We start from the raw sequence: 12,702 nt of genomic DNA on the forward strand, positions 1-12,702 counted from the left end.
ATCAATTCTTCTACGGTCTTCCTTATTCACTGTCCAGCTTTCGCATGCATATGAAGTTATTGAAAATACCATGGCTTGGGTCAGGCTGATCCTAGATGTCTATAATATGAGGGGGACTTCAGAGAGTTTGTGGGGAAAGTCCATTTTCTTTTAATTCCATGAATTTTTTGAAGCCCCCTCATATATTTACTCTGTTATAGCATCCAAACCCTGTAATCAACACACATGGGTATATGCTACATATTTTAATTAGCTACATACATCAGTTGCTGATGTTGACATCAGGAAACATGTTGAAAGAATGTTTGAAGTCTTTGATTTGAACTCCCTTTTGATGATTTAGGTATATTCATGTAGTGATTTACAATTCTCAAACTGCAGTCTTGTCTCTTGTTATTAGAGCCCTATGTCAATTCTGAAGGGGTAGTAATGGGTGTGTGTGTGAGAGAGACAGACAGACAGAGGGGCACGGGGAGAATATGAATCTGTTTCAAATATCTGTGTGTAATGAAAAAATTCATACATTTGTTGCTGTGAAGTAATGTGGTTTGCCCAAGGTCATTTCGTTGGACGTGACAGAATAAACCTGATTTCTAAGTCAGTAACCAGCATGAGATCCAGGATACGATTATAGGAATAAACTATTGTGAATTAAAAATATATGTGTATCAGTGAGAACAAACCCTGTATATTGTTACGAATTGGGCTGCTAACCTCAGGGTTAGCAGTTTGAAACTACCAGCAGTTCTGCAAGAGAAAGATGAGGTTTTCTGCTCCCATAAAGATTTACAGCCTCGGAAACCCTGTGCAGGGTCGCTATGAGTTGGAACCGACTCCACGACACATAATAGCAACAAGAACATCAACATGTGGCACTGCGGGTTAATGCGCTGGATGGCAAAGTCGGTTTGAACCTCAAAGTCAGTGGTTCAGGCTCACACCAGCTGCTCCTTGGAAACCCTATACAGGGCTGCTATGGGTCAGAACCGACTCGAGGGCACTTAACACCACCACCACCAACAGATTAACACATAATTTAAATTAGTCAGGCTTTACTTCTGACACATGGCATGATTTATAGACATTTAGATTAAGACTCTAGCTAGAGAGTTACGATTTTTTCACTGTCTTGAATTCAGCTTTTGATAATGTTTATTTTGACATTGACCTTGGGAAAGGGCACCCCCCCCCCAAGTCTTTTTCATAGTTTCATAGCTTTAGTTTCCCTCTGTGGTGGTATGAATTAATTTGCTGGACTACAAGGTTGGTTTGAACTGCCATGTTGGCGGATCGAGCTCACCAGATGCTCCTCAGAAACCCTATGCAGAGTCACTATGAGTCGGAATCGCACTTAACAACAACAGTAGGATGCAAACTCAGGATATATCCCATTGCCCTCTGCCTACTTTGTAAGGCTTATTTTAAGAGTTAATATTCTGCTGGTCCCAGCTACAAAGTCAGTGGTTCAAACTCACCAGCCACTCCTTGGAAATCCTATGCAGGGTCACTATGAGTCAGAACCAACTTGATTGCACTTAACAACAGCAATCATTCATAAAGATATGTAAATCATTCTTTCAGTAGGATTAAATTAATCAGAATGTCTTCCAATTGTCACTAGTGCAGGAAATTCTTATCCTCGTAACACTTTTAAAAATAGAATTAAAAAAATAGAATAAAATAGCACAGTGGTCAGTAGGTTTCAGCCAGCATTCTGCTGCTCGGTCTGCTGAGGTTCCTGGTGGTTGCAGCTTGGTAGCTTTGCAGTTTTGCAGCGTTGCTTTGGGAGATATTTGTATCCTTTGAAGCCCAAAATCTAGTATTTCAATTCTGTGAATGGAATATAAATCTTGGAGGATATAAGTATTAGCTTTGCTGTTTGAGTAATTTAATTACGTAAAGCCTAAAACCACAGAAATCTTTAATTTAATTGAGGAGAAAAAAAGCAAATATAAATCTAGTTCTCTGGGGTATTTTTGAGTTGACCCTCTCTCTCTTTCTCTATAAAACTATCACATATATATGTGTGTGTGTATGTGTGTGTGTGTGTGTGTGTGTGTGTGTATATATATATATATATATATATATATATATATGTATGATAGTTTCTAATGTCATTATAAAAAAATCAAGATTTTAATCACACATGTGTATTTTTATTTGTAACTGCTATAAAGGTCTTATTTTTTAAAATGCACATTGGACATATTAAACTTTCAGATAAAACTTATGATTAAAAGTAGGAGGAAGAACTTGAAGGGAGTCTGAGAACTTGCTAGTGGTAATACAGTATTTTGGAAATCTGATTGTATAATTGTATATAAGCGACTTTATCTCACTTTTCCTAAAGAGCATATATTTCTACAATCATAGAAATAAGAATAAAATTAGAGACATGGAGGCATAATATATATGAGTTGCTTTTTTCTCTTTTTCTTTTGCTGAATTTAGAATATAGTTTCATTTTGGGGCCATACTAGTGAGTACTGTATATTTGTGTCCCTGTCAGCAAGGTATTAAAACTGGAGAAATGGCTTCAGTGAATTTTTTCCTGACTTTCTACCTGTTACAACATAACTAGAGAGCATTTGATACTGGGCAGTAGGAATCAGAAAGGACTGGAGGCAGTTTCAAGAGGTGGCCCGGGAACTAACTCCTTTCCTCCTGCAATTCCTTGGCTGGAGCTTACATTGCAGATGAAGAGAATTGATCTGAAAGCCTCCATCAATTAGTGTGCTTTTTTGAGGTTCAGAGGGAATGTGGGAATTACACATTAAACTTTATATGTGTGCATGCTTGTGTAGGCAGAAGCTTTTATCAGTTTTCTCAAATGCACATGATTTAAACAGGTAAGAACCATAGCTAGAAAACACTGGCGGGCTTTCATTTTTCTCAGAAGAACAGCATTTAGCAATAATGGAAGTTTTCCACCTTTAAGCTCTTAACCAAAAAAGGAGTCTCTGTGAGTTGAAATTTTATTAGGTGCCATCCAGTCGGTTCTGTCTCATAGAGACCCCGTGTACAACAGAACAAAACACTGACCAGTTCTGTGCATCATCCTCACAATCACTGCAATATTTGAACATACTGTCAAACTCTGACTCTGGTAGCGTAGCGGTTACGAGTCGGTCAGTGAACCGCAAGGTCAGCAGTTCGAAACTACCAGCTGTTCCGCAGGAGAAAGAGGAGGTTTTCTGCTGCCGTAAAGATTTATGGCCTTGGAAACCTTTTACAGGGTCGCTATGAGTCAGAACCGACTCCACGGCACATAACAACTTTCAAACTCTGTAAAATTATATATATGTTGTTGTGTGCTGATGAGTCAGTTCCACCTCATAGTGACCTTGTATAGAGCTTCCAAGAGCAACTGGTGGGTTTAACTGTCGACCTTGGGGTTACTAGTCCAGTGCTTATCCTACAGCTCTCTCTCACACACACAGAAGCACAGTGGCTCTGTAGGATAGGCACTAGACTGCTAACCACAAGGTTGGCAGTTCGAACCCACCAGCTTCTCCACCAGAGAGAGGTTTTCTGCTCCCATAAAGATTTGCAGCTTTAGAAGTCCTATTAGAGTGTTGTTGTTAAGTGCCATCAAGTCAGTTCTGACTTATAGTGACACTGCATAGAGTTTCCAAGGAGCAGCTGGTAGGTTTGAACCACCAACCTTGTGGCTAGCAGTCCAGTGCCTATCCTACAGCCCCGCATCAGGACTCCAAAATTTAAAATGTGTATGCGTATAAATTGTTGTTGTTGTTAAGTGCCATCGAGTCATTTGGACTCAGAGAGTCCCTGTTTAAGGTTTCTGAGATTTTACCTTTTTGCAGGAGCAGAAAGCCTCATCTTTTTCCCACCCAGTACCTGGTGGGCGTAAACTGCCAACCGAGTGGTTCAACGTCCAGTGCTTATCTTACAGAGCCACCATACTTCATGTATATGTGGTGCTGTGGGTTATTGCACCAGCCGCTCCTTGGAAACCCTATACAGGGTTGCTATGAGTCAAAACCGACTTGATGGCACTTGTTTTGTTGTTGTGAAGTGCCGTTGAGTCATTTCTGACCCTGTATAGGGTTTCCGAGGAGCAGCTGGTGAGCTTGAACCACCAATCTTGCAGTTCAAACTGGCTTTGCAGTCTGGCACATTAACGCATAGCACCACACCAGTACCCCTGATGGCACTTAACAACAGTATATATATGTGGAGTCATGGTATGGCACTGTAGGATAAACATTGGACTACTGACCACAAGGTCAGTGGTTCAAACCCATCAGTTGCTCCTTGGAAACCTTATACAGAATCCATGTGAATCAGAACCAACTTAATGGCACTTAACATCAACAACAATGTATGTATTTACATATATATTTAAATACATATCTTTAAATTTAATACTCTGAAGACAAATCCAGAGAAATCTGGTGTTTTTTTGTTTTTTTTTTATGAGTGTAGTTTATCTAAAAACATGTTTTCATTTGAATTAAAGACCTAATCAGCAAAATGTCTGTCCCAGCATGTTTTTTGTAAACATTCAATGGCTCAGGTATGTCAAATTCTTATAACACAAAAACCAGTGGGATGTTACTGTGGCTTGGCATAAGGCTGGTTTGTTATTTATGTGCCGTCGAATCAGTTGCAACTCAGTGAGCCTGTGTAGGGTTTCCAAGGCTTTAACTCTCTTTGGGAGCAAAAGCCTCATCTTTCTCCTGCAGAGTGGCTGTCTTGCTCAAACTGCAATCCAGTGCTTACTGTAGGGAGCCACCATGCTTAATAAGGCTTGTAAAAGGATGTTTTTTAGTTAAATTTTTATACTCTGCTGCATTAAATAGTTCATTATATTAACAAGAGTTGATAATTGTGTCTTTTATATTTGTCATGAATATCTACAACTTTCTGTATTAAGGAAACATGTATACGTACAGTTATATTTATGGCTAAACACTGCATCACCTTTTCTTCTTGTTTTTCATCCTAGGTTCCTGGGACATCCAGCAGCAAAGATGCTCTATGCTTACAACCCTAGTAGGGATAGCGAGGTTGTGGTGAATTCAGTGTTTACAACTTCTAGACATTTTCATGTGCCTCCTGTTCATTGCAGGGTAAGTGTTGGTTGATATATTCCGAGGAACTGTGCTGTGGCAAGCTGCCATATGTTTTTGCTTTCTTTGGCTTGAATTCCTTGATTTTTTTGCTCCTTTGTCTACCTTTTTTTTCTGTTACCCAAACTCCTTTCTTTCTACATGTTTACTTTTGCACTTATTTTAAAAGTTGTTCATTTTGATAGTTTTCATGGCTCATGATATGTACAAGGGGAGAAAAGTTTAAAGAGTCTAAACAAGGTAGCAATGTCTGTTTTTAACTAGAGACTGTATATTATTTTTCTTGAGATTATAACAAATACTGAAGCATTTAGTGGCTAATATAGGTGTATAGTTGTGAACCCAAAACCATACAACTTACTAAGAAATTTACAGTTCTTCCTTTTTAAATATTCTGCTTGAACTCACTGCCATCAAGTCGATTCTGACTCACAGCTACCCTTACAGGCCAGAGTAGAGCTTTTCAGGGTTCCCAAGACTATAGGGAGCTCTGGTAGCGTTAGTGGTTATGAATTGGGCTGTGAACCGCAAGGTCAGCAGTTCTAAACTACCAGCTGTTCTGCGGGAGAAAGATGAGGCTTTCTGCTCCTGTAAAAATTTACAGCCTTGGAAACCCTGTTACAGGGTCGCTGTGAATCGGAACCTACTCCACGGCACATAACCACCACCACCACCACCAAGACTGTAAATCTTAACAGGAGCAGAAAGCCTCATCTTTCTCTCACAGATCAATTAATGAATGGGTTTGAACCAATGAAGCAGCCCTATGCGTAACCCACAGTGCCAGGGCTCTGATAGAGGGCTTACAAAGTTCTATAAAGTTTGTAATGAAGATCTTAATTGCTGGTAGACTTGTCTATTTTTAGTTTGTGTTTTGCTTACTTATGTTGGCTTGATCTTGTATACGTGGAGGAGCTTAAAATTTGTAGAAAAATTGAATTAACAAATAGTTAAATTTTCCCCGAACTTTTTCAGCCCCCCTCGTGTGTGTGTATGTGTATATATATATATATATAAACCAAACCAAACCCCATCACCATTGAGTCAGTTCAGACTATTAGCAGCCCCGTAAGACAGAATAGAACTGCCCATAGGGTTCCCAAGGATCAGCACTGGACTGCAAACTGTAAAGTGAGCAGTTCAAACCCACCAGCTGCTGCTTGTAAACTCTCTACAGGATCACTATGAGTCAGAACTGACTCAAAGGCACTTAACAACAACAACAATCTTTATGGAAGTAGGGTGCCATACCTGTCTCCCACTGAGGAGTCAGTGGAGTACTAGCTGATGATCTTTTTTATTAGTTAGCAGCCACATGCTTTAACCACTGACCACCGGGGCTCCGCTTTCCTTCTCTGTGCAGATGTACTATTATTATTATTTTATTTTTAATGCTGGGACTAAGGAAGTGGGGTAAGGTAAAGAGGAGGCTAATATTATTTTGCCTATGACAATCTGTCCAGGTAATGTTGGTCTTGATTTTTATGAAGGATTACCATGTTTGTATATCGATTGGTCTCTGCACTTAAGTAGAGATAGAACAGTGTTAAAGCCTGTCCTTCATGTGAGTAAGGAAAACATGTGAGTAAGGAAGAAAAGGGAAAGGAAAGATGTGAGACATATGATTCCAATATGAAGTGAAAAAACTTGTCAACTATCTTGCCTTATGTCTGTGGTTTTAGTCTTTGAAATAGTCTCTGAGGAGGTTGGATGATGAACTGTTTGGAGAATCTCAGGGACTCATGATGCTTATAAATCAGGGGTGTAGAGTATGCAAACATCTGTTAACAGTGTCACCAAAAAGAAAGTCTGTGAAAGGTAATTTATCAAAAAGGCATAGCATTCCAAATAGCTAATTAGGTACCTTTTCCCCCTCCACCCAGGTCATTCCAGCAATGGGAAAAACTTCTTTCAGAATTATTTTCTTACCTACTGAAGAAGGAAGCATTGAAAGTTCTTTATTTATTAATACCTCTTCATTAGGAGTCCTTTCCTATCATGTAAGTAACTTTTCCTTTGTTCACATAATTTGATATTAACAAAGGGGTTGGATACTTAAATAAAATAGAGATGTTTGGAAATGTCAGCTCCATGCTTTATGTCAATAAAATGTAAGATTCCTAATGGCATTGAACTCACCAATTTTTATCTTCTACCTCACATGCTAACATTTGCTGTGTTCAGTATGGAGAACAGCTGTAACCCTCACACTGAATCTTTGGGAGGATATTAGAATAAAACAAATCTATCATACTTAGTTTCTAGTATAAAATAATAGAAGACTTTCAGAACTCAGGGTTTTTGCTGTCATTGTTGATAAGTGCTGTCAAGTTGGTTCCTACTCACAGCAACCCTGTAAAGAGTTTCCTAGGAATTGCTGGTGAGTTTAAACCACTACTATCCTTTCGGTGAGCAGTCCAGTGTTAATCCTACAGCACCTCACCAGCACTCTTACATACTAGTTAGGGAGGGAGTTATAGGGGCAACCTCTAGCTATTCTACTTACCTTCCCTCTTTGGCCCTGGAATATTTCTGATTTACTCAGGAAGCATTGATTGTGTGCTTGGAGGCCAGTTCCCATGGAGGTCACTAAATATTAAGGCAGTAGGAAAGGAGCAGGAAGCATCTTTTCTTCACAAAAAAAGGGGACACTTTCTTTACCTTATGTAGTACCTGTTACATTTTACCATCAAAATGTCACCAAGTAATTTATTTGCCAAGATCATTCATTTTGGTGGTTAATTCTTATTAACTAGTGGCCCCGTGTCAAAAGAATTACCTATTTGTCAAAGATTTGCTACAGTGAGGAACATTCAGCTGAAATAATAGCAATTCTCATTGTATTATCTGGAGACAAAATTATAATTTGGCTAGAGTAACAAAATCTTAAAGGCCAACTAATGAATATAGATTTTCTTTGGAAAGCTCTTTTGGCATTATGAAAGCTGTGTTTTAAAGCTCTAACAGATGAGTAATTCTTTTTTTTTCAATCCCTCCTGCAGGTATCTGGAATTGGCACTCGCAGAATCTCTTTGGAAGAGTCTGCAAAGCCACTCCCCAACGCTTACTTTCTGCTTCCACAGGTTCAGAGCATTCAGCTTTCACAAACACAGGTGATTTTGATAGTAGATTGATTTGGGATGGTAAAACATCAATTTTATGGCCTTCTAAATTTATCATGGAGTCCTGGTGTGGTGCTGTGGGTTAATGTGCTAGACTGCAAAGTCAGTTTAACTACAGGGTTGGTGGTTCAAGCTCACCAGTCGCTCCTTGGCAACCCTCTAGAGGGTCGCTATGGGTCGGAACTGACTCGACAGCATTTAACAACATTTATCATGTGTAAAGTACAGAATTGGGGGTTTTGTTATTTTCTGCATTTAAATAAATATTCTGTTGTAGTATATATACGTAAAGTGTCAGTGTAATCCATATAGTTATTTTTAGTGACTGTATAGTCCAGTCGTTGATACTACATCCAATGCTTCATCCTTTTGTTAGTCATCTGAAATGTTTTCGATTTTTCATTATTATTACCATCAAGCTTTGCACATATTTTATGTTTTGTCTTTCCTTGCGCCATGTTTTGTAAAGAGATGCTGTTGTTAAGACTAAGCAGCATTTTACAGAGCTTGTTAAAATCTTGCGGGTATGGGTGGAGGTGTGCTTTTCAGGAAGACTGAATCCCCATAGTCACAGAAATGAAGTGCAGCCAGAAAGGTCTGACGTTTTCCCCCTCCCTGCTTTCAGTCCTGCCTGGGTTTGTGTGGCTTAGGGGAAAGAATGGTTTCTATGGGTATATTTCTTTTGTTGTTGTTAAGTGTCGTCAAGTCAATTCCAACACATAGTGACCCTGTATAGGATTTCCAAGGAGCAGCTGGTGAGCTTGAACCACCAACCTTGCAGTTCAAATGACTTTGCAGTCTGATGCATTAGCCCACAGTGCTACAACAGGACTCCATCTTTCTTTTAAGATGTATTTTATTAATAGCTTAAAAGGTTTTGGGCTGTTTTTCCCTTTGATTATCCATATTTCTTTATACTATTAAGAATTTTTTATTTAATTTTAATAATTTATTTTAAGGGTTTGTGAATTGAGTGAAAGTTTACAGGGCAGATTATCAGTTTTACATTCAACAAATCATATACCTTGTTTAATTACAATGATTATAATCCCCTCCATATACCCTCGGTTAACAGTATTTCTCTCTAGGCACTTTAGCTTTATTTTTTTTAACACTCAGGCATATATAATAATTTACACCACCAAAAGGCACATTCTGCAAGTCTGCCTTCTGGCCGCTAGCTCTTAGTCCCTCTCTTCTCATGAGTCTAGAGTCCTCAGCTGCTCCCTCTCTCCATGTCCCCATCTCTGCCTCCATCTCTGGTGTTGCTGCTTCTCTGGATAAGGTCTCACATTCCACTTGTGCTCTTCTCCCTTGATGGTCTTAGGGTCCTTTGTTTCTGGACTGTAAGATTAACTACTCCCCCATTTTTGTTACAAAACTTCTACCTTTACAATTGTGATAATTGCAATCAGTCATGATAACAATCTCTATTGAATCATAAGAATCTTATCCCCATCTCTTTTAACCAGTCCCATCTATACAAGATAAAAACTATTCAGTGAAGATTCTTTCTTCCTCCACACACTATTAAGCTAAACACCCCTTAGAAACCTTATAAGCCAGTCACTTCATGCCTCATTTATCACCCCCTCATTTTAGGTAGCCAATGCCTAAGTTGCCCATCCCTATCTACCCTGTGTACAGAGGGGATAGCATTGATATTTGATGTGTAGACTCCTTCCTTTTCTGTTGGTATTTAGAGTTACTGTCTCCATGAGTAAAGGTCAGGTTCATCAAATTGTAGCAATTTATCCTTGTTTCTTTTATCAAAAAAAATTTTTTTTTTCTTTTTAATCTTCATTTAGTCAAGTTCTGATTATCAAGCCATCGATGCTAGGTCAAATGGGTACTATTTGCAACTTTGGGTGTTCTTGTGTGACTCCTCTCACTTCATATCAGCTGGATGCTTCACTCTCAGCTGTAGCCCTCTGTGGCTATGTCCTTGTCCATGGGCTCAAGTGTCCCCAGGTCTCACCACTCTTTGGACCAAACAGCCCTTCCTCTTCTCTCTCTCATCTCTAGGTCAATGGGAATCTGTGGAACATGGTTGAACTCAGACCATTTCTTCATTGCTGCCTTTCCCCCTCTTCCACTCACCAGTAGACCAACATGGGCACCAGCAAGCTTACATGCCTGCTCATGTGTTCCCTTTGAGTTTCAGCCTTAGAGTGAGATTTGTCCTGAAGGAACTTGATTGCTTTCCTTGATGGCTTCCCAGCGTACAACTTGCGTATTCTTGTAGTAGCCACTTGTACTGCCATTTTTGTTTTGGGTTTTTCCTGATGGTCTTTCTTTGAAGATATATCTTCTGTCGCTCTATCTGGTCCAGGCTGGTCTGCTTGTCCTTTCTAGTGGGAATGTCCTATCTCAAAAGGTTCTGGGTGGGAGAATTTTTTATTAACGTGGTAAATTCATTTGTAACAAAACATTTTGCTTTTTCTACATCCTTCACATGTACAATTCAGTGTGTTACGTTTGTGTTATTCAACTGTTACCATTATTTGTTTCCTTATTTTCCATCACGCTTAACAGAGACTTAGAGTCCCCTAAGCAATAAGTTGCTTTCTGCCCACACCCACCTCTGATAATCACTGTAAACTTTGGTCTCTATATACTGGCCTATTCTAGATAATTCATGTAAGTGTGGCCATAAAATAGTTCTCCTTTTGTGACTGACTCATTTCACTCAGCATGTTTTCTAGTTTCATTCATGCTCTTACATTCTCAGGACTTCCTATCTCTTTGTGAATGAAGTATTAGTCCCTTGTTTGTATGCACCACATTTTATTTACCCATTTATTTGTTGTTGGCCTTTTGGGTGGTTTCCACCTTTTGGCTATTATATTTCTGCGTCTTAACTTTTTGAAGAACCACCAAATTGTTATGGAAAGCTTTTGAAACTGGAAAACTTTAAAACCGGTATACTATGAACCAAACCTTTTGTTTTTGGCTGATAAACTAAGAACATTGCTAGAAGTTTTAGTCAGCAGACACAAGATTGGTTTTGTTTTGGATTAGTAGTACTTGGAATTTTTTTGACTTTCTGCTGTGTGCTAGGCATTGTTCTGGGGTTTGCTCTGGTAGCGTAGTGGTTACGAATCGGGCTGCGAACCTTAAGGTCAGCGGTTCGAAACTACCAGCCGCTCCGCGGGAGAAAGATGAGGCTTTCTACTCCCGTAAAGATTTACACCCTCGGAAACCCTGTACAGGGTCGCTATGGGTCGGACCCGACTCGATGGCACTTAACAACAACAACAACAACAACTGTGGGAGACAAACAAAATTAATTTACCTATACCTAGCTGGAAGCGGAATCGACTCAATGGCACTTAACAACAACAACAATCTGGGAGCTTAAGAGTCCTGGTGTGGTACTGTGGGTTATGTGCTGGACTGCAAAGTCTGTTTGAACCACATGGTCTGTATTTCAAGCTAATCATCTGCTCCTTGGCAACCCTGTACTGAATCAGAACGGACTCAAACTGACTTGATGGTACTTAACAACAACAATCAGAGAATTTATGGAGTCTTTGTGGACAAAGCATTGGACTGCAAGGTTGGTTTGAAAAAGAAGTTTGGCAGTTCAAACTCACCAGCCGCACCTTGGCAACCTTACACAGGGCTGCTATGAGTAGGAACTGACTCCACAACATTTAACAACAGCCAACAACAATCTGGGAGCTTTGTCACCAAATAGATCACTCTTGTGGTTAAGTGACATGGAGTCAGTTCTGACTCATAGTGACTCTGTATAGGGTTTACGAGGAATGACTGGTGGGTTTGAACCACCAGCCTTAAACAGTTAGCAGTCTAATGCTTATCCTACAGCACCACACCTGGCCTCCCTAAGATAATTCTTAGGGGCTCTTGATATTACAATGAAACCTGTGAAAGTCAGAACTTGATGGGGGCAGCTTTGTTTTTCCAGGTCTTACAAATTATCACCTTTGACTGGGGACAGTCTTACCATTTTTCGATTGCTCTTTCAGTGGAAGTATTTGAACTTTACTTCTCTTACACAGGTTCTGGCTTTCTTTGGTTTTACTATATCATTTTTATAAAATCGAGTAGCTCCTCTTCCCAGATTTAAAGGAAGCCTTCTTTCACTATGCACATTTGAATTTGAGACCAGTGAAAATTCATGGAAAGGGCTTTAGCAGGGGTCTGATGTGATGTGCTTACATTTTTGGAGGTGGGTTGGAAAGGGCCAGTGAGCTTCATTTGTATATGCCGACAGCCTGGGTGTCAGCATATGAATAGTTTTAGCTTTAGCTCAAGGCTTCTTTTTGGGAAAAGGGCAGCTGAGATGGTCTAAGTTTCTCAAGTAACTGAGATTGGGAGGTCTCAGTGCCAAATGCAGTATTAAACCCACTGCCATTAAACCATTAAACACATGATTCCAACTTGTAGCAACCCAGTAGGATATAGCAGAATTGCCTAATACAACTTCCAAAGCTGTAATCTTGATGGAAGCAGACTGCCAC

General features: G+C 39.6%; 1 protein-coding gene across 1 annotated transcript in view; it reads left to right on the forward strand.

Moving 5' to 3' along the window:
• Positions 1-12,702, forward strand: part of KIAA0922 (KIAA0922 ortholog) — a 218,992-nt gene that overhangs the window by 109,234 nt on the left and 97,056 nt on the right. The window contains exons 5-7 of the mRNA XM_006875505.1: positions 4,970-5,093; positions 6,977-7,093; positions 8,096-8,206. Coding sequence (XP_006875567.1) covers positions 4,970-5,093; positions 6,977-7,093; positions 8,096-8,206 — 352 coding nt within the window. The remainder of the gene's footprint in view (positions 1-4,969; positions 5,094-6,976; positions 7,094-8,095; positions 8,207-12,702) is intronic.

The sequence above is a fragment of the Chrysochloris asiatica genome, unplaced genomic scaffold (genome assembly GCF_000296735.1).
Source record: "Chrysochloris asiatica unplaced genomic scaffold, ChrAsi1.0 scaffold00329, whole genome shotgun sequence".
Classification (NCBI taxonomy): Eukaryota; Metazoa; Chordata; class Mammalia; order Afrosoricida; family Chrysochloridae; genus Chrysochloris; species Chrysochloris asiatica.